Below are 21,715 nucleotides of genomic sequence, written 5' to 3'. Positions count from 1 at the left end.
TGTGGGTCTGTCCCCTATAAGCCCAGTGTGTCTGTGGGTATTTATTACACGTGTGTCGGCATGTCTGAGGCTGAGTGCTATTCACAGGAGGAGGCTGCATTAGAGACGCAAAAGGCGGTGGGGGTGACCATGTCAGAATCGCCGACTCCTGATTGGGTAAATGTATTGAATGCTTTGAATGCTAATGTAGCTCGTATTAGTAAGAGATTAGACAAGTCTGAGTCTCAGACCCAGGCATGGAAGACATCTGTGAAAGATATGTTATTACAAGTTCAGGTCCCCTCGGGGTCACAGAAACGTACGTTTACCCAGTTGGCTGACACTGATACCGACACGGACACTGATTCCAGTGTCGACTATAGTGATTCCAGATTAGAGCCAAAATTGGCAAAGAGCATTCAGTACATGATTGTGGCTATTAAAGAGGTATTGCATATCACTGAGGACCCTGCTGTTCCAGATAAAAGCGTCTGTATGTATAAGGAGAAGAAACCTGAGATAACGTTTCCTCCCTCTCATGAACTGAATACTCTATTTGATAAAGTCTGGGAAAGTCCTGACAGAAAATTTCAGATTCCCAAAAGGATTCCAGTGGCTTATCCGTTTCCCTCTGGGGATAGGGAAAAGTGGGAGTCACCCCCCATTGTGGACAGGGCCCTATCGCGGTTGTCTAAAAAGGTGGCTCTTCCGTCACCTGGCACGGCAGCCCTTAAAGACCCTGCGGATCGTAAGCAGGAAGCTAAAGTTAAAATCCATTTATACGACCACAGGTACACTACTCAGACCGGTCATTGCTTCTACATAGGTGAGTAGTGCTATTGAAAAGTGGGCAGATAATTTGTCATCTGATATAGATACCCTAGATAGGGATAACATCCTCTTGACGCTGGGTTATATCAAGGATGCTGCCTCTTACCTAAAGGAAGCGGCGAGGGATATTGGCCTTTTGGGATCAAAGGCCAATGCCATGGCAGTCTCAGCTAGACGAGCATTGTGGATTCATCAGTGGAATGCTGATGCTGACTCTAAGAAAAATATGGAATTCCTGCCGTACAAAGGTGGTGTCTTGTTTGGTGATCGCCTCGCTGATTTGGTATCTACGGCTATCGCGGGTAAGTCATCCTTTTTGCCTTATGTTCCTTCACAACAAAAGAAAACACACCACTATCAAATGCAGTCCTTTCGGCCCAATAAATACAAGAAAGGGCGAGATTCCTCCTTCCTTGCTGCTAGAGGAAGGGGAAAGGGGAAAAGATCACCAGCCGTGGCAGGTTCCCAGGAGCAGAAGTCCTCCCCGACTTCTGCCAAATCCAGCGCAAGACACTGGGGCTCCGCTGCGGGAGTCCGCACCGGTGGGGGCACGTCTCAAACTCTTCAGTCAGTTGTGGATTCGTTCGGACCTGGACCCATGGGTTTTACATATAATATCCCAAGGGTACAAACTGGAGTTTCAAGGCGTCCCCCCTCACCGATTTTTCAAATCGGCCTTGCCAGTTTCTCTTCCGGACAGGGAGATAATTTGCGACGCCATACAAAAGTTGTGTCAAAATCAGGTTATCGTCAGGGTTCCCCAGTCACAACAGGGAGAAGGCTTTTATTCAAGCCTATCTGTGGTCCCGAATCCGGATGGCTCGGTCAGGCCAATCCTAAACCTGAAATCCCTCAATTTCTACCTAAAAAAAATCAAATTCAAGATGGAGTCTCTCCGAGCGGTGATCTCCAGTCTGGAGGAAGGGGGTTTTATGGTGTCGGTGGACATGAAGGATGCCTACTTACATGTTCCCATTTATCCTCCACATCAGGCTTACCTGAGGTTTGCAATTCAGGATTGTCATTACCAATTTCAAACGTTGCCATTTGGCCAGTCCACGGCTCCGAGGATTTTCACCAAAGTAATGGCGGAAATTATGGTTCTACTTCGCAAGCAAGGAATCACAATTGTTCCGTACTTGGACGATCTCCTGATAAAGGCGGGATCCAGGGACCAGTTGGTAAAAAAAGTTGCCCTGTCCCTGACAGTTCTTCAAAACCACCAAGAGTGTCAATCCATCAGTGTACTCGGTTGCTGGGGAAGATGGTGGCGACCTACGAGGCCATTCAGTTTGGCAGATTCCATGCCAGAGTGTTTCAGTGGGACCTGTTGGACAAGTGGTCCGGATCCCACCTGCACATGCACCGAAAGATAATCCTGTCTTCCAAGACCAGAATATCACTCCTGTGGTGGCTACACAGCTCTCACCTCCTGGAGGGGCGCAGGTTCGGGATCCAGGACTGGATCCTAGTAACCACGGATGCAAATCTCTGAGGATGGGGTGCAGTCACGCAAGGGGAAAACTTCCAAGGAAGATGGTCAAGCCAGGAAACTTGTCTCCACATAAACGTTCTGGAGTTAAGGGCCATTTACAACGGCCTTGTGCAGGCGGAACATCTTCTTCGCAATCTGCCCATGCTGATCCAATCGGACAATGTGACAGCGGTAGCATACATAAACCGTCAGGGCGGAACAAAAAGCAGAGCGGCAATGGCAGAAGTCACAAAGGTTCTCCGCTGGGCGGAGAAGCATACAAGCGCGCTGTCAGCGATCTTCATTCCCGGAGTGGACAACTGGGAAGCAGACTTCCTCAGCAGACACGATCTCCATCCAGGAGAATGGAGCCTCCATCAAGAGGTCTTCACAGAAGTGACAAGTCATTGGGGTATTCCTCACATAGACATGATGGCGTCGCGCCTCAACAAGAAGCTTCAGAGATATTGTTCCAGGTCCAGGGACCCTCAAGCAATAGCAGTGGATGCACTAGTGACACCATGGGTGTTTCCGTCAGTGTATGTATTCCCTCCACTGCCTCTCATTCCAAAAGTTCTAAAGATCATAAGAAGAACAAAGGTTCAAGCAATCCTCATTGTTCCGGACTGGCCAAGGAGGGCTTGGTATCCAGATCTTCAGGAATTACTCATAGGAGATCCCTGGCCTCTTCCTCTACGCGAGGACCTGTTATAGCAAGGGCCATGCGTATACCAAGACTTACCGCGGCTACGTTTGACAGCATGGCGGTTGAATGCCAGATCCTAGCCCGAAAGGGTATTCCCAGTGAAGTCATTCCCACACTTCTTCAGGCCAGGAAGGGAGTAATGTCTAAACATTACCATCGCATTTGGAGGAAATGTGTGTCTTGGTGTGAATCCAAGAAGGCGCCTGCGGAAGAGTTTCAGCTAGGACGTTTTCTCCATTTTCTACAAGCAGGTGTGGATACGGGCCGAAAGTTGGGCTCAATTAAGGTTCAGATTTCAGCCTTATCGGTTTTCTTTCAACAACAATTGGCCTCACTTCCAGAAGTTCAAACTTTCGTAAAGAGTGTGTTGCACATCCAACCTCCATTTGTGCCCCCTGTGGCACCATGGGATCTTAACGTGGTGTTGCAGTCCCTTCAATCGCATTGGTTTGAACCTTTACAGGCGGTGGAGTTGAAGTTTCTCACTTGGAAAGTGGTCATCCTGTTGGCTTTGGCGTCCGCAAGGCGGGTGTCTGAGTTAGCGGCCTTGTCTCACAAGAGCCCTTATTTAATCTTTCATGAAGATAGAGCAGAATTGAGCACTCAGCAGCATTTTCTGCCAAAGGTGGTTTCATCTTTCCACATGAACCAGCCTATTGTGGTGCCAGTGGCTACAGACGCTTTCGTTGAGTCTAAATCTTTGGATGTGGTCAGAGCTCTGAAAATTGATGTCACCAGAACGGCTCGGGTTAGGAAAACCGAAGCTCTGTTTGTCCTGTATGCTCCCAACAAGATTGGGTGTCCTGCTTCCAAACAGACCATTGCACGCTGGATTTGTAACGCGATTCAGCATGCTCATTCCACGACCGGATTACCGTTGCCTAAATCGGTGAAGGCCCATTCTACTAGAAAGGTGGGCTCATCCTGGGCGGCTGCCCGAGGGGTCTCGGCATTACAGCTTTGCCGAGCGGCTACTTGGTCGGGTTCAAATACTTTTGCGAACTTTTACAAGTTTGATACCCTGGCCGATGAAGTCCTCAAGTTTGGTCAATCGGTGCTGCAGAGTCATCCGCACTCTCCCGCCCGTTCTAGAGCTTTGGTATAACCCCATGGTTCTTTTGGTGTCCCCAGCATCCTCTATGACGTATGAGAAAATAGGATTTTAATACCTACCGGTAAATCCTTTTCTCTTAGTCCGTAGAGGATGCTGGGCGCCCGTCCCAGTGTGTACTGTATCTGCAGTCATTAGTTATGGTTACACACCTGTTGTGTTCTGTTTATAGTCAGCCTGTTGCTGAAATTGTTCATGCCGTTGGCTTGTGTTCGGTTGAATACCACGTTGTACGGCGTGCTTGAGGTGTGTGCTGGTATGAATATCACCTTAGTTTAACAATAAATCCTTTCCTCGAAATATGTCCGTCTCCCTGGGCACAGTTCCTATAACTGGAGTCTGGAGGAGGGGCATAGAGGGAGAAGCCAGTGCACATCCCTTTTGAAAGTCTTAAAGTGCCCATGTGTCCTGCGGATCCCGTCTATACCCCATGGTTCCTTTGGTGTCTCCAGCATCCTCTACGAACTAAGAGAAAGGGATTTACCGGTACGTATTAAAATCCTATTATTTCGTTTGTTACATATTTCTTGTGTGTTAAATGAAGTAGTCTGTATACCTAATGCGCTCATGGTTGGGAAGAACTCTTTAAAATTCTTCTTCTGCTTCTGCGGGAGCATTTTCATGTAGTCCTGAGCCTGTGGCCAGAAATCAGAGAGAAGTTGTTATTACAAGGTGTGTAATAATATCATAACAAGCAAAGCGCCTTGAGTCCTGTTGGAGAAAGAGCGCTATATAAATAAAATTATTACTATTATTATTATTTCATCATGCGCGAATAAAGGCAGTGATATATTTTTGTGAATGTGATCATGCTGTTATGTAGAATGTTTCCAGAGCAAAGATGAAAAATGCTTTCAATGAATGAAATACAGTACTTATTAAATAATAAAAAAATAACTTTTACACCTAGATGTATGCTGTGACATGCATTTCCATATGAAGAACATCTAATTGTTAATGAACGCTGACCCCTATTTGAATTAAAAATGTACAGAGCTTTGTTTAGATTTACGCCCCAGTGTTATAGCCTGCGACTTGCGGGGGGCTGTGAGATTTAGTAGTAATTTTTTTTTCTTTTCTTTTTTTAAAGCAAAACCAACCTGGTATCCTGAATAACATGTTCTAGATCTTGCTGAGTTGATGATTGGGGTTGTCTGGCTTTTGGGGCTCATACACTTTAATTTGCAGCCAATTAGGCCTAAACAGCCTATTCAACTTCTAGCATGTTGAAAGGAGGTTTTATACTGTAAGGAAGTTTTATCCATTATAGCAGAACACAGAGCCTGATTCAGCAGTGGACGCATAGCTGGTTGCTGCTACGTGTTTGTACGCAGCGAATCCGAGAAGATATGCAATTGCCGCAACCGCTGTAGATGTAGAGGCTCCCACCTCCGGCTTTTCAGATCTGCTGCTTGCGTACAAAAGACGCACAACCTGTTAATCACTCTGCATTCTAATCCACACTACAACCCCCATTGCACGCCCATCATGCACATGCGCAGTACAAAAATGATCAGCCAATTTAGGAAATATCGGATTTGTGTCCACCTCTGGATGGGTGGTCTTTAGGTTGCCGACCACCATACCGGCGCTGGAATCCCAACTGCCGGCATACCGACATCTTTTCTCCCTCTTGGCGGTCCACGACCCCCCTAGAGGGAGAATAGATAGCGTGGCGCGCGTAGCGCACCACTGTGCCCGCAGCGTAGAGAGCGCAGCGGGCCCGCAAGGGGCTCATTTGCGCTCGCCCAGCTGTCGGTATGCCGGCGGTCGGGATTCCGGCGCTGGTATGCTGGTCGCCGGGACCCCGACCGCCGGCAAACCATACTACACCCCTCTGGATCACGCTCACAGTCACTTACAGGGCAAAGCAATGTAGCAACGATCTAAAGAATAATTCCTTGTCGCAGACACAGCTCAGACACTTACATGTTTACTTTCCATCTTGTTGATCAGCGACGGTTGTGGACTTCCTATTACTTCAATAATCTTATATAACTCATCAAAATCTGATGTGTAAGTTAAGTCATTATGACATTGTATACACAAACATAATCCCATTTTTGACAAGTAAATTGGAGAATAAAAATCTCTCCTGATATACGGCAAAGGACAATGGGTTAACAAATTGTTACAAATAGTCCACTTACTCTCGTGTGATTGGTTAAACTATGTCTTTCTCCTCTCATAGGAGGAAATGTATCATATCTTATAAAAGAGTGGCGAAGCAGACAAGTGGTGACCATGGCCCTCATTCCGAGTTGATCGCTCGATAGCTACTTTTAGCAGCCGTGCAAACGCATAGTCGCCGCCCACGGGGGAGTGTATTTTCGCTTTGCAAGTGTGCGAACGCCTGTGCAGCCGAGTGGTACAAACACATTTTGTGCAGAACAAGACCAGCCCTGAAGTTATTTATTCTGTGTGAGGATTGCTGCAACAAAGGTCCCGGAATTGACGTCAGATACCCGCCCTGCAAACGCCTGGACACGTCTGCATTTTTCCAAACACTCCCAGAAAACGGTCAGTTGACACCCATAAACTTCCACTTCCTGTCAATCTCCTTGCGATCGGCTGTACGAATGGAACTGTCGCTAGAAGCAGTGCAAAACAACGATGCTCTCTGTACCCGTACACCACACATGCGCATTGCGGCCTATACGCATGCGTAGTTTTGCCGGTTTTTTTAAATGATAGCTACGCAGTGAACAACGGCAGCTAGCGATTAACTCGGAATGAGGGCTCATAGCAACTAATCAGATGCAGGCTAGAACTTATCAAGTACATTCTATAAAATGATATGTGGAAGCTGGTTGGTTGCTATGGGCAACTTCACCATTCTACTTCTGCACTCTTTAGAACAGGCATTCACAACCTCGGTCTTTAAGGCACACTAACAGTCCAGCTTTTAGAGATAGCTATGCTTGAACACAGGTGTCTTAATTAGTAGCTCAGTTACTTTGATTTAACCACCTGTGCTGAAGTCTGGATATCACTAATGGGCCCTACACATTTAAAGATCCGCCGCCGAGCTGCCCGACGGCGGATACGGCCGACGGGCAACCCAGCGGCGGGGGGGGGGGGGGCAGTGACGGGGGGATTATCGGCCAGTGTGTAGGGCCTATAAAACCTGCACTGTTAGTGAGCTGTGAGGACTGAGGTTGGCAATGCCTGAAGGCCTGATACATGTTCTTCTAGGCATGATAGCGCTTTCTATAACCTGTCAATATGATAGACAAATACTTTATTTTGGCAAGTGTGTGTCTCTTTGTATTATATAGTAGTTATTACATATGTAATAATGCACAAAGGATACAGTCTCCGCCTGGGAACAGAACATGTCCGGTGATCATTTCAGCCAAGATGCATCCAACAGACCAAATGTCCACTGAAAAGAAAGGACATTTTCCATAAATTAATGTTACATGTAGACATCACTTCTGATACATATCCATACCTCCCAACATGACCCTCTCCAGGAGGGACACAATACATACCTCCCAACATGACCCTCTCCAGGAGGGACACAATACATACCTCCCAACATGACCCTCTCCAGGAGGGACACAATACATACCTCCCAACATGACCCTCTCCAGGAGGGACACAATACATACCTCCCAACATGACCCTCTCCAGGAGGGACACAATGCTCTTGCTCCTGCACTTTTCTCTTCATTTATTATTGCCAGCACCTGTGTTGAACAGGTTAATAGATAAGAAAGGTGTTTCAGCACAGGTGATGGCAATCAGAAATTAAGAGGAAAGTCCTGGAGCAGAGCATTCTGTCCCTCCTGGAGAAGGTCATGTTTGGAGGTATGCATATCTAATATCATTGATATCAAATGATGGTGAACACAATGAGCCCAATTGTATTGTATATTCTACAGCCCCCACTGTCCTTTCTTTACCAAGACATTTCCAATTTGCCCATTTTTAACCAAGCTGGCCCAAAATCCCCAAATGAATGAGAGCAAAACTGATCGATACCGTTGGGATCAGATCATATGCAATCTGGATGGAACCGAGTGGTAAATGCGGTCATGCCTGGCCACATGGGACTTTATGTGCTGACATCATGCAACAGACCCAGCCATGAAATAACCAGTTCTGCTTCAAGAATGTGGCCACAGATCCGGTTGCCTTGATAGGGTAGGCAGATCACAGGGCACATTAGGCCTACTAAAGAGTTGGAAGAAAATCGGGTATGCACTACTCAGTAAACGTGATTGTGTGTGCATTCTAACATGTGCAGAGCTGGATGCATTTTCCACGTCTGTATGTGTAGCATATGCGCCTCGTTTGCCAAAAGTAATCATTAACAGTGACTACAGTACTTATACCAGCTCTATATTACACGTAGACGCAATTGAATTGCCCATACTTGTGCACATCCATTTTTAGAGCATGCATAGTGCAAAAAGGACCAGTGCCTTATCTACCAACAGGCTGCAGCCTGGGGTGCAGGAATTTAGGGGGTGCCTCCAGATGATTGGCAGGGATGATTCTTAAATGAAGAAAAAAATAATTAATGTATTTGTTAGCAGCCGTCCCTGCAATGAGTTTCATGAGTCCCCATCTAACAGCTCCCTTCCCGGAACATGCCCCCTGCAGTCAGTGTTGCTCACGGATGGCAGAGAGAGAATACACTAGTTCATGTGGCTGCTTAATCAAAAGAGAAAAGCCCTGAAGTAATGTGCAGTAAATTTTGATTGGCCAGTGGTCAGAGACGTATGGCGGGTACACACTAGCCGATGGTGGAATGCCGGCAATGGATGACTGTATCGTTGAATGATATAGCGTTCAACGATACAGCGCATACACACTGAACATTATCGTTCAACGATAACAATCGGTTAAGTCACCGTCTGCATTCCCGGACATGCAGCTCTGACCCAACATTGATGGGTTGAGCTGCAAGTCAGCTCAATATTGGTGATCGCTGAACGGCGTGCGGGAGCGCGCATCGTTCATCGTTCACCAATATAGCCGCCATACACACTGGACGATATAAGCCTAAATAAAAAGATAACATTTATTTCATTATCGTTTATTTTTTAGGCTGAAATCGCCCAGTGTGTACCCCCCTTTAGTCACACTAACAACCGGCCACCAGGATGCTCACGTTGTGTGTGACAATAACGTGGTTTAGGGATGGCCAATCAGCAGTCTCGCATCAATCTTTTTGATCGATACAGGATCTGCTGCACTGTATTTTAATACAGAGAATAATGATGAAAACGTCAGTCTTCTCCAGGTTCAATATTATTTTCACACGTGAAGTTGGGGAGTTAGGGAAAGGACACACATGTGATTTATAGGAAGAGACATAGGGGAACAGGTAAGACTGTCACTGCCAGAGGCGTGCTTTGTGGTTGGATCCTATTGCTACACCATGCCTCCAGGATCCAATAATCAAGATGTATCCATCTTCTATGCCCTATCTTACCCTGGTTCTCTGCACATGTCCCAGAGAAGCAAGATGCCTTGAACACAAGGAGTTGCCATCTATAGAACATCAGTAGGTGACAGAAAGACCATTATTCCCTGGGATAGGTATGATAATTTAATTGAAAAAATGTTTAAATGATGACTATTAATGATTTATGTGGCTGTCGATTCCCACCATGCTTAAACGTCTAGAATATGTAAATAATGCTTCCAATTTTAATATGTTAATATAAATAAAACGTGCATTAATAATTTAAATTTACATATGAGCACACTTGTTATTATTTTGGCAGGACCCTGTGTTATCGAGCAGGAAGCATGTCACAGAAACGATGATGCTGATGGAATTAATCATTTTTAGGAGGGGATAATTAATGAAAAGGTGAAGATATTGTGTTACAGTCAAAAAATGAACTTATTTGGCAGGTCACTGGGATGCTCACTGCATTATATGGTAGATGCTAGAGTGGTCTCTGTACTGTGTGCTGGTAACTAGGATGCTCTGTGCATTGTATAGCAGTCACTAGCATGCACTAGGTATTGTATGACAGTAATTGAGAAGGTCCTTGTACTGTATGGTGGCCTCTGGAATGGTCTCTGTATTGTATGGCGTTTTCTGATATGCACTCTGTATTGTATAGTGGTCACTAGGGTGCAATCTGTATTGTATGTTGATCTCTGCAATGCTATTTCTCTTACGTCCTAGAGGATGCTGGGGACTCCGTAAGGACCATGGGGTATAGACGGGCTCTGCAGGAGACATGGGCACTATAAAGAATTTCAGAATGGGTGTGCACTGGCTCCTCCCTCTATGCCCCTCCTCCAGACCTCAGTTGGATCCTGTGCCCAGAGGAGATTGGGTGCATTACAGGGGAGCTCTCCTGAGTTTTTCTGAAAAATAATTTTGTTAGGTTTTTTATTTTCAGGGAGCACTGCTGGCAATAGGCTCCCTGCATCGTGGGACTGAGGAGAGAGAAGCAGACCTACTTAAATGATAGGCGCTGCTTCTTAGGCTACTGGACACCATTAGCTCCAGAGGGAGTCGGAACGCAGGTCTCCCCTCGCTGTTCGTCCCAGAGCCGCGCCGCCGTCCTCCTCGCAGAGCCGGAAGATAGAAGCCGGGTGAGTATAAGAAGAAAAGAAGACTTCACAGGCGGCAGAAGACTTCAGATCTTCCCTGAGGTAAGCGCGCAATGGTAACGCTGCGCGCCATTGCTCCCACACACTACACACACTAGCGGCCACTAATGGGTGCAGGGCGCAGGGGGGCGGCGCCCTGGGCAGCAATAAACACCTCTAAATCTGGCATTATGAGATTAGAGGCTGCGGAGGCAGTCATTCTTTAAATCCCCCGCCAGTTTGTGATACTTTGAGCGGGACCGAAGCCCACCGTTGGAGGGGGCGGAGCTTGGTCCCTCAGCACTAACCAGCGCCATTTTCTCCACATAGATCTGCAGAGAAGCTGGCTCCCCGGTCTCTCCCGTGCTGAACACGGTGACAGAGGGCTGAAAAGAAGAGGGGGTGCACTTGTAAGGCGCAGTGAGTGTATTACACAGTAAATTAATATAAAAGCGCTAATATCTGGTCGATTGTTTCCAGTGTCAGTTGGCGCTGGGTGTGTGCTGGCATACTCTCTCTCTGGCTCTCCAAAGGGCCTTATTGGGGAACTGTCTCCTTATAACTATATCCCTGTGTGTGTGGGGGTGTCGGTACGAGTGTGTCGGCATGTCTGATGCGGAAGGCTCAGCTAAGGAGGAGGTGGAGCAGTTGATTGTGGTGTCTCCGTCGGCAACGCCGACTCATGATTGGATGGACATGTGGAATGTTTTAAATGCAAATGTGACCTTATTACATAAGAGATTGGACAAAGCAGAGTCCAGGGAAAAAGCAGGGAGTCAATCCACGGCTTCGACTGGGTCACAGGGCCCTTCTGGGTCTCAAAAACGTCCCCTATCCCAAATAGCAGACACTGATATCGACACGGATTCTGACTCCAGTGTCGACTACGATGATGCGAGGTTACACCCAAGGGTGGCCAAAAGTATTCATTATATGATTATGGCAATAAAAGATGTTTTGCATATCACAGATGACCCCTCGGTCCCCGACACGAGGGTGCGCATGTATAAGGAAAAGATACCTGAGGTAACCTTTCCCCCATCTCATGAGCTGAACGAGTTATTTGAAAAAGCTTGGGAAACTCCAGACAAAAAACTGCAGATTCCCAAGAGGATTCTTATGGCATATCCTTTCCCTGCACAGGACAGGGTACGTTGGGAATCCTCACCCAGGGTGGACAAGGCTTTAACGCGCCTGTCCAAGAAGGTGGCGCTACCGTCTCCGGACACGGCAGCCCTCAAGGATCCTGCTGATCGTAGACAGGAAACTACTTTAAAATCTATTTATGCACATACGGGTGCTTTACTCAGACCGGCAATTGCATCGGCATGGGTATGTAGTGCAGTTGCAGCTTGGACAGATACCTTGTCAGCTGACCTTCATACCCTAGACAGGGATACCATTTTATTGACCTTAGGTCACATTAAAGACGCAGTCTTATATATGAGGGACGCTCAAAGAGACGTTGGGCTGCTAGGTTCGAGAGCCAACGCCATGGCGATTTCTGCTAGGTGAGCCCTGTGGACCCGCCAATGGACGGGTGATGCCGACTCAAAGAAGCATATGGAGGTTTTGCCATACAGAGGTGAAGTTTTATTTGGGGAAGGTCTCGCGGACCTGGTTGCCACAGCTACTGCGGGTAAATCAACCTTTTTGCCTTTTGTTCCCCCACAGCAAAAGAAAACTCCACAATATCAGATGCAGTCCTTTCGGTCGCATAAGTCCAGAAGAGGTCGGAGCTCATCTTTCCTCGCCAGAGGTAAGGGTAGAGGGAAGAGAGCACCTGCTCCGGATAGTTCCCAGGAGCCAGGGCCGGTGCTAGGGTGTTCGGCGCCCCCCTGCAAACTATAAAATTGCGCCCTCCCATATTCCGTTGGCGTGCGCCGGGAAAAGGGGTGTGGTCTCACAAGTAAGGGGCATGGCCACACAATAGTACCCCCATTTAAAATTACGCCACAATGTAGCACAATCTTATTAATCTTATACGTAATGCCCCACCCGTAGTAGTAGCGTCCTTATATGTAATGCACCCCAGTAGTAGTAGCACCCTTATACATAATGCACTCACAGTAGTAGTAGCATCCTTATACATAATGCCCCCAGTAGTAGTAGCATCCTTATACGTAGTGCCCCCCCAGTAGTAGTAGCATCCTTATACATAATGCACCCAGAGTAGTAGTAGCATCCTTATACGTAGTGCACCCCCAGTAGTAGACGCGTCCTTATATACGTAATGCCCTCCCCAGTAGTAGAAGCGTCCTTATACGTAGTGCCCCCCCAGTAGTAGAAGCGTCCTTGTACGTAATTCCCCCCTAGTAGTAGTAGCGTCCTTATACGTAATGCCCCCCCACAGTACTAGTAGCGTCCTTATACGTAATGCCCCCCCCAGTAGTAGCATCTTTACATGTAATGCCCCCCCCGTAGTAGTAGCGTCCTTATGCATAATGCCCCCCCAGTAGTAGCATCCTTATACGTAATGCCCCCCCAGTAATAGTAGCGTCCTTATATATAATGCCCCCAAGTAGTAGTAGCGTTCTTATACGTAATGCCCCTCCCAGCAGTAGTAGCGTCCTTATACGTAGTGCACCCCCAGTAGTAAAAGCGTCCTTATACGTAATTCCCCCTAATAGTAGTATCGTCCATATACGTAATGCCCCACAGTAGTAGTAGCGTCCTTATACATAATGCACCCCCAGTAGAAGCCTCCTTATATGTAATTCCCCCGTAGTAGTAGTAGCGTCCTTATAAGTAATGCCCCCCCCAGCAGTAGTAGCGTTGTTACGCGTAATGCCCCCCCTGTAGTAGCGTCCTTATACGTAATGCACCCTCCCAGTAGTAGTAGCGTCGTTACGCGTAAAGCCCCCCCTGTAGTAGTAGCATCCTTATACGTAGTGCACCCACAGTAGTAGTAACATCCTTATACGTAATTCCCCCCTAGTAGTAGTATTGTCCTTATAAATAATGGCCACCCCAGTAGTAGCGTAGTTTCACGTAATGCCCCCCTGTAGTAGTAGCGTCCTTATACGTAATGACCCCCCCAGTAGTAGTATCGTCCTTGCATGTAATGGCCTCCCCCAGTAGTAGCGTCATTATACGTAATGCCCCCCTAATACTAGCATCCATAAAGTGCGCGTACGCAGACATACCTCACACACACAATTCACACATATATACACACACATACACACCCACCCACCATATGCACACATACACACTCACCATATATATATATACACACACACACACACACACACACACACCACTTACCTAAGCCAGTCTCCCTCTGTACTGCAGCCTGGTCAGTGTAGCTCCGCCCCTTCTATCCCGTTTAGCCCCGCCCCCTTTCGGGCCGTTTAGCTCCGCCCCCTTCTGTCCCGTACTCAGCCGCTGTCACACGGGGAGGGGAGGCAGGAGGTTTTTCATTCAGCAGGCGCTGCTGCCAGTGACTGTCATATCGTGACAGTCACAGCAGCAGCAGGGGGACAGGACGGCGCAGCAGTGAAGGGATTCAGAGCAGGGAGAACGCCTCTCTGTCCCAGCGCCTCCCTGCACTGCATCCCTTCGCTGAGCGGGTAGCGCCGGGCCTGCCAGGAGCAGAAGTCCTCCCCGGCTTCTACTAAATCCACTGCATGACGCTGGGTGCACGTTTTCGACTCTTCAGCCAGGTCTGGGTTCTGTCAGACGTGGATCCTTGGGCGATGGATATTGTATCCCAGGGTTACACACTGGAATTCGAAGAGGTGCCCCCTCGCCGATTTTTCAAGTCGGCCTTGCCAGCTTCTCTCCCAGAGAGGGAAGTAGTGTTAGCTGCAATTCAAAAGCTGTGTCAACAGCAAGTGGTTGTCAGGGTTCCCCTAGTCCAACAGGACGATACTACTACTGGGGGGGTCATATCGTGACAGTCACAGCAGCAGCAGGGGGACAGGACGGCGCAGCAGTGAAGGGATTCAGAGCAGGGAGAACGCCTCTCTGTCCCAGCACCTCCCTGCACTGCATCCCTTCGCTGAGCGGGTAGCGCCGGGCCTGCCAGGAGCAGAAGTCCTCCCCGGCTTCTACTAAATCCACTGCATGACGCTGGGTGCACGTTTTCGACTCTTCAGCCAGGTCTGGGTTCTGTCAGACGTGGATCCTTGGGCGATGGATATTGTATCCCAGGGTTACACACTGGAATTCGAAGAGGTGCCCCCTCGCCGATTTTTCAAGTCGGCCTTGCCAGCTTCTCTCCCAGAGAGGGAAGTAGTGTTAGCTGCAATTCAAAAGCTGTGTCAACAGCAAGTGGTTGTCAGGGTTCCCCTAGTCCAACAGGGAAAAGGTTACTATTCAACCCTGTTTGTGGTCCCGAAGCCGGATGGTTCGGTCAGACCCATTTTAAATCTATAATTGTCACAACTGAGGGCCTGAGCTGACGGGAGGCAGCCTCAGTTGTAGGGGCTGAGATGTACCGGAACCTGGGAGGTTGTATCAGACCCCTGGACATGTAAGTAACATGAATAATAACTGCCCGAAGGCGTGACCACGACAACTTGGATAAAAGTCAATGATGTTTATTATGACAACTCCGCAACACAGCAGCAGTAAAAGAAAACGTAAAAGTCAGCAAAGAATAAATACAGTTCCTGGGTACTACAGGATGGCAGGAGCCACAGGGCACTGGTAGTGTGAGATAGTTCTTATGATCTTCTAGATGGAAAGTCCTTACCAGGCCCGACTGTAGCAATGGAGATAACCCAGGATTGTGCCAGCTGGTGTTCCAGGAAAAGCTGGGTTGCTGAAGATAAAACAGCTGCTGTGGATACTGGCTGGAACCAGACTGTTGTTAGCACGGAGTGGATACTGGCTGGAACCAGTTAAATAATAAATGAACTTGGGAGCGATGAAATATGAACTGAAATGTAGAACTTGAGAGCGGAGAAATAATAATACCGGTGGAGAGTGGTAAAGTGTAGAAAGGACACCGGCCCTTTAAGGGAAGCTGTACTCTGCTGGAAGCTGAGCTGGAAGCAGGTAATGTTGTAGCTGGAAACAGATGAATCCACAATGGATTGGAGAGTCAGGCTACACCGCAGGTGGAATGCTGGTGCGGGTCTCTATGGTGGAAGTCTTGAGACAGGAGCTGGAACCTGGAAGACAATCACAGGAGAGAGACAAACAGGAACTAGGTTTGACAACCAAAGCACTGACGCCTTCCTTGCTCAGGCACAGTGTATTTATACCTGCAGCAAGGAAGGGATTGGCTAGGCAATTATGCAGATTATCAATACTGAGAACAGATTGGTGGAAATGATCAGCTGACAGAATCCAAGATGGCTGCGCCCATGCAGACACTTGGAGGGAAGTTTGGTTTGTAATCCATGTGGTAATGAAAACAGTAATGGCGGCGCCGGCCACCGGAGACAGGAGGCGCCAGGCTGACAGATGCACATCCAACCACGCGGACACAGCGGAGGCCGCGGCTGACGTAATCGCCACTCAGACACTCTGCATGCAGAAGTTCAGGGACGGCGGCGGAGGCCGCGGGAGACGCCATGCCAGGTGTAATATGGCGTTTACTGTGACAGCGTCCCAGAGTGACAGGAGAGGATACAGGAATGTACACATCAGGATAACAGATGGGATCCGGTCCTGGAGCGCTGAGCCAGCCTTAGGAGGCATCTGATGGGTAAGAAATGGCGTCCAGATACCCGGATCGTGACAATAATCCCTAAACCTGTACTTGAAAAAGTTCAAATTCAAGATGGAATCGCTCCGGGCTGTGATCTCCAGTCTGGAAGGGGGGGATTTTATGGTGTCACTCGACATAAAGGATGCATACCTTCATGTTCCCATATATCCTCCTCATCAGGCGTACCTGAGATTCGCTGTACAGGACTCTCATTACCAGTTTCAGACGTTGCCGTTTGGGCTTTCCACGGCCCCGAGGATTTTCACCAAGGTGATGGCGGAGATGATGGTGCTCCTGCGCAGGCAGGGAGTCACAATTATCCCGTACTTGGATGATCTCCTGATTAAAGCAAGATCGAGAGATCAATTGCAGAGGAGCATGTCGCTCTCCCTGAGAGTGCTGCAACAACACGGTTGGATTCTCAATCTGCCAAAGTCACATTTGATTCCAACGACTCGACTATCATTCCTAGGCATGATTCTAGACACGGATCAGAAGAGGGTTTTTCTCCCGATAGAAAAAGCCCAGGACCTCCAGAACATGGTCAGAGACTTGCTAAAACCAAAAAGAGTGTCTGTTCATCAATGCACTCGTGTTCTGGGGAAAATGGTGGCAGCCTACGAGGCCATCCCCTTCGGCAGGTTTCATGCAAGGACTTTTCAGTGGGACCTCCTGGACAAGTGGTCCGGGTCCCATCTACAAATACATCAGAAGATAAGCCTGTCCCCTAGGGCCAGGGTGTCTCTCCTGTGGTGGCTGCAGAGTGCTCACCTTCTAGAGGGTCGCAGGTTCGGCATTCAAGACTGGGTTCTGGTGACCACGGACGCGAGCCTCCGAGGATGGGAAGCAGTCACACAAGGAAGAAATTTTCAAGGGCTATGGTCAAGCCAGGAGGCTTGTCTACACATCAATGTACTGGAGTTGAGGGCCATATACAACGGCCTAAGACAAGCAGAGGATCTTCTTCGCGACCTACCGGTTCTGATTCAATCAGACAACGTCACAGCCGTGGCTCATGTAAACCGCCAAGGCGGGACAAGGAGCAGAGTGGCAATGGCGGAAGCCACCAGGATTCTTCGCTGGGCGGAAAATAACGTAAGCGCTCTGTCAGCGGTCTTCATTCCGGGAGTGGACAACTGGGAAGCAGATTTTCTCAGCAGACACGATCTCCATCCAGGAGAGTGGGGACTTCATCAAGAAGTTTTTACAGAGATAACAAGTCTTTGGGGGATTCCTCACATAGACATGATGGCGTCCCGCCTCAACAAGAAGCTTCGGAGGTATTGTGCCAGGTCAAGGGACCCTCAGGCAGTAGCGGTGGACACCCTGGTGACACCTTGGGTGTTTCAGTCGGTCTATGTATTCCCCCCTCTTCCTCTCATCCCAAAAATATTGAGAATCATAAGACAACAAAGAGTGAAAACCATACTCATTGTTCTAGATTGGCCTCGAAGGGCCTGGTATTCAGATCTTCAGGAGATGCTCACAGAAGATCCGTGGCCTCTTCCTCTCAGGGAGGACCTGTTGCAACAGGGGTCCTGCGTGTTCCAAGACTTACCGCGGTTACGTTTGACGGCATAGCGGTTGAACGCCAAATCCTAGCTGGGAAAGGTATTCCAGAGGAAGTCATCCCTACTCTGATTAAGGCTAGGAAGGAGCTGACGGCAAAACATTATCACCGTATCTGGAGGAAGTATGTATCTTGGTGTGAAGCCATGAAGGCTCCTACGGAAGATTTCCATCTGGGCCGTTTTCTCCACTTTCTACAGACTGGAGTGGATATGGGCTTGAAATTAGGCTCCATTAAGGTACAGATTTCGGCCCTGTCTATTTTCTTTCAGAAGGAATTGGCTTCTCTCCCGGAAGTCCAGACTTTTGTAAAGGGAGTGCTGCACATCCAGCCTCCTTTTGTGCCCCCAGTGGCACCATGGGACCTTAACGTGGTATTACGGTTCCTAAAATCTCACTGGTTTGAACCGCTTCAGACGGTTGAATTAAAATTTCTCACTTGGAAGGTGGTCATGTTGTTGGCCTTGGCATCTGCAAGGCGGGTGTCTGAATTGGCGGCCTTGTCTCACAAGAGCCCCTATTTGATTTTCCATGTGGATAGGGCTGAGTTGAGGACTCGTGCTCAATTTTTGCCTAAGGTGGTTTCTTCATTTCATATGAACCAACCTATTGTGGTGCCTGTGGCTACGGATGACTTGCAGGACTCCACGTCTCTGGATGTAGTCAGGGCCTTAAAAATCTATGTAGCCAGGACGGCTCAGGTTAGGAAGACAGAAGCACTGTTTATCCTGTATGCAGCCAACAAAGTTGGCGCTCCTGCTTCGAAGCAGACTATTGCTCGCTGGATCTGTAACACGATTCAGCAGGCTCATTGGGGGTAATTCCAAGTTGATCGCAGCAGGATTTTTTTTTAGCAGTTGGGCAAAACCATGTGCACTGCAGGGGAGACAGATATAACATGTGCAGATAGAGTTAGATGTGGGTGGGTTATTTTATATCTGTGCAGGGTAAATACTGGCTGCTTTATTTTTACACTGCAAATTAGATTGCAGATTGAACACACCACACCCAAATCTAACTCTCTCTGCACATGTTATAAGTGCCTCCCCTGCAGTTCACATGGTTTTGCCCAACTGCTAAAAAAAATCCTGTTGCGATCAACTTGGAATTACCCCCATTGTACGGCAGGATTTCCGTTGCCGAATTCGGTAAAGGCCCATTCCACTAGGAAGGTGGGCTATTCTTGGGCGGCTGCCCGAGGGGTCTCGGCTTTACAGCTTTGCCGAGCAGCTACCTGGTCGGGTTCAAACACGTTTGCAAAGTTCTATAAGTTTGATACCCTGGCTGATGAGGACCTTGCGTTTGCTCAGTCGGTGCTGCAGAGTCGTCTGCACTCTCCCGCCCGGTCTGGAGCTTTGGTATAAACCCCATGGTCCTTACGGAGTCCCCAGCATCCTCTAGGACGTAAGAGAAAATAAGATTTTAAACCTACCGGTAAATCTTTTTCTCCTAGTCCGTAGAGGATGCTGGGCGCCCGTCCCAGTGCGGACAAAATCTGCAAGGCTTGTATATAGTTGTTGCTTACATAAGGGTTATGTTACAGTTATGATCAGTCGTTGACTGATGCTGTTTTGTTCATACTGTTACTGGTTGCGTATATTCCAGGTTATACGGTGTGGATGGTGTGGGCTGGTATGAATCTTGCCCTTAGATTAACAAAATCCTTTCCTCGTATTGTCCATCTCCTCTGGGCACAGTTTCTCTAACTGAGGTCTGGAGGAGGGACATAGAGGGAGGAGCCAGTGCACACCCATTCTGAAATTCTTTATAGTGCCCATGTCTCCTGTGGAGCCCGTCTATACCCCATGGTCCTTACGGAGTCCCCAGCATCCTCTACGGACTAGGAGAAAAAGATTTACCGGTAGGTTTAAAATCTTATTTTCTACTGTATGGCGGTTCTCAGGATGCTTAGAGTTGTTTATAGGTCCCTGAAATGCCTGCCGCTGGTGTTACTCTAAACGTACACAATGGTGGTGGTATTGAGGAGGAAACACCATGAATGCATTATCCATATCCTTAATCAGGCCCTGGAAAAGACACATGATTCACTGTGCAAACGCGAGTACGTGCAACTCTGTCTTAACCCTCGTGCATGCAGGAAGATTATGGCCCTCATTCCGAGTTGATCGGTCGCAAGGCGAATTTAGCAGAGTTACACACGCTAAGCCTACGCCTACTGGGAGTGAATCTTAGCTTCTTAAAATTGCGACCGATGTATTCGCAATATTGCGATTACTAACTACTTAGCAGTTTCAGAGTAGCTTCAGACTTACTCTGCCTGTGCGATCAGTTCAGTGCTTGTCGTTCCTGGTTGACGTCACAAACACACCCAGCGTTCGCCCAGGCACTCCCACCGTTTCTCCGGCCACTCCTGCGTTTTTTCCGGAAACGGTAGCGTTTTCAGCCACACGCCCCTGAAACGCCGTGTTTCCGCCCAGTAACACCCATTTCCTGTCAATCACATTACGATCGCCGGAGCGAAGAAAAAGCCGTGAGTAAAAATACTTTCTTCATAGTAAAGTTACTTGGCGCAGTCGCAGTGCGAACTTTGCGCATGCGTACTAAGCGGATTTTCACTGCGATGCGATGAAAAAGAACGAGCGAACAACTCGGAATGAGGGCCTATGTTTCATGTTTGTGTTTGTTTTGTGTAAAATCTGTTACACCCAGAACAGTTGTGATCACCTGTTTGGTTGTAATGCATCCAGTTTAAGATGATTTCCGGAGCCCTGTACCAGCGAGTTACTACGTAGCCAGTCATCTCACTTTCTGTCTGCCGAGCCAGCCCGAAATCTAAAATCTGAAGTTAAAGGTTACATAGATTTGTGAATAAACTGTTTGCCAGGAAAGAAAGATCAGATTATTTTAATCATCAAGTGTGTCCTGAGGCTGAAATATGTATATTTAATTAATACCCAGTGTACCGATAATTAGTATTTATGAATTGCAAAATTGTATTTAATGAGCTAACAGTTTAATATTTCAATACCCAGTGTACAGATTAGTATTTACAAATCACAATATTGTATTTAATGAGCTAACAGTTTAATATTTCAATACCCAGTGTTCAGATTAGTATTTACAAATCACAATATTGTATTTAATGAGCTAACAGTTTAATATTTCAATACCCAGAGTACAGATTAGTATTTACTAATCACAATATTGTATTTAATGAGCTAACAGTTTAATATTTCATGCTATTCATATCCAGACCTTTGACAAACGCAGTATATACTGCAGCAAAGCAATGCGTCATTTTTACGGAAATATGTTACTGGTTCCCAATGTTATCCTGACTTGCATTTGAGCTTAGTTTTCTTGTCATTATGTTATTTATTTTATGCAGAAATGCATGCTTGCCTGTTAGAGATGTGGCTCAATGCAACCCAACGTATTTACCTTAATCTCGTAGTTTTCATTCACTCCCAGATTGCTAGGTTTTAGGTCCTGGAATAAACATAACACTTCTGTCAAACAAAACTACAAAAATTGATTCTTTTTGCTTTTTTTCCCAACGGCAACCTAACAATATGTGATTTGAGTTACGCTTTTATTAAGCTCAAATATCTTACATTTCAAACTGATGTCCTGATTCAGAGATAAGAGTAATCCAGCTAGAAGGTGCAGTTTTGTGCCTTTGTAAAACCATACCGCAGTGGATTCCAAACTTTTTTTGAATCACGGCGCCCTAGAATATCAGAATTTTTTTCACGGCACCCCTAGGCCAAAAAATTTTTATTGAGAAATTTAGAAAGAAATATTACATTAAGTAAATCGCGTTTATATGTCATCCTTAGGGTCAGTTGTGTGGTG

General features: G+C 47.4%; 1 protein-coding gene across 1 annotated transcript in view; it reads right to left on the bottom strand.

Moving 5' to 3' along the window:
- The window catches only part of LOC134958425 (mitogen-activated protein kinase 12-like), an 87,079-nt gene that overhangs the window by 13,204 nt on the left and 52,160 nt on the right, over positions 1-21,715 (bottom strand). The window contains exons 6-10 of the mRNA XM_063941021.1: positions 21,302-21,349; positions 20,585-20,699; positions 7,415-7,486; positions 6,031-6,110; positions 4,658-4,736 (exon numbers count right to left, since the gene is read on the bottom strand). Of these exons, the coding sequence (XP_063797091.1) occupies positions 4,658-4,736; positions 6,031-6,110; positions 7,415-7,486; positions 20,585-20,699; positions 21,302-21,349 (394 nt within the window). The remainder of the gene's footprint in view (positions 1-4,657; positions 4,737-6,030; positions 6,111-7,414; positions 7,487-20,584; positions 20,700-21,301; positions 21,350-21,715) is intronic.

The sequence above is a fragment of the Pseudophryne corroboree genome, chromosome 9, assembly GCF_028390025.1.
Source record: "Pseudophryne corroboree isolate aPseCor3 chromosome 9, aPseCor3.hap2, whole genome shotgun sequence".
In the NCBI taxonomy this organism is placed as follows: domain Eukaryota; kingdom Metazoa; phylum Chordata; class Amphibia; order Anura; family Myobatrachidae; genus Pseudophryne; species Pseudophryne corroboree.
This window is presented reverse-complemented; position numbering and strand designations above follow the sequence as displayed.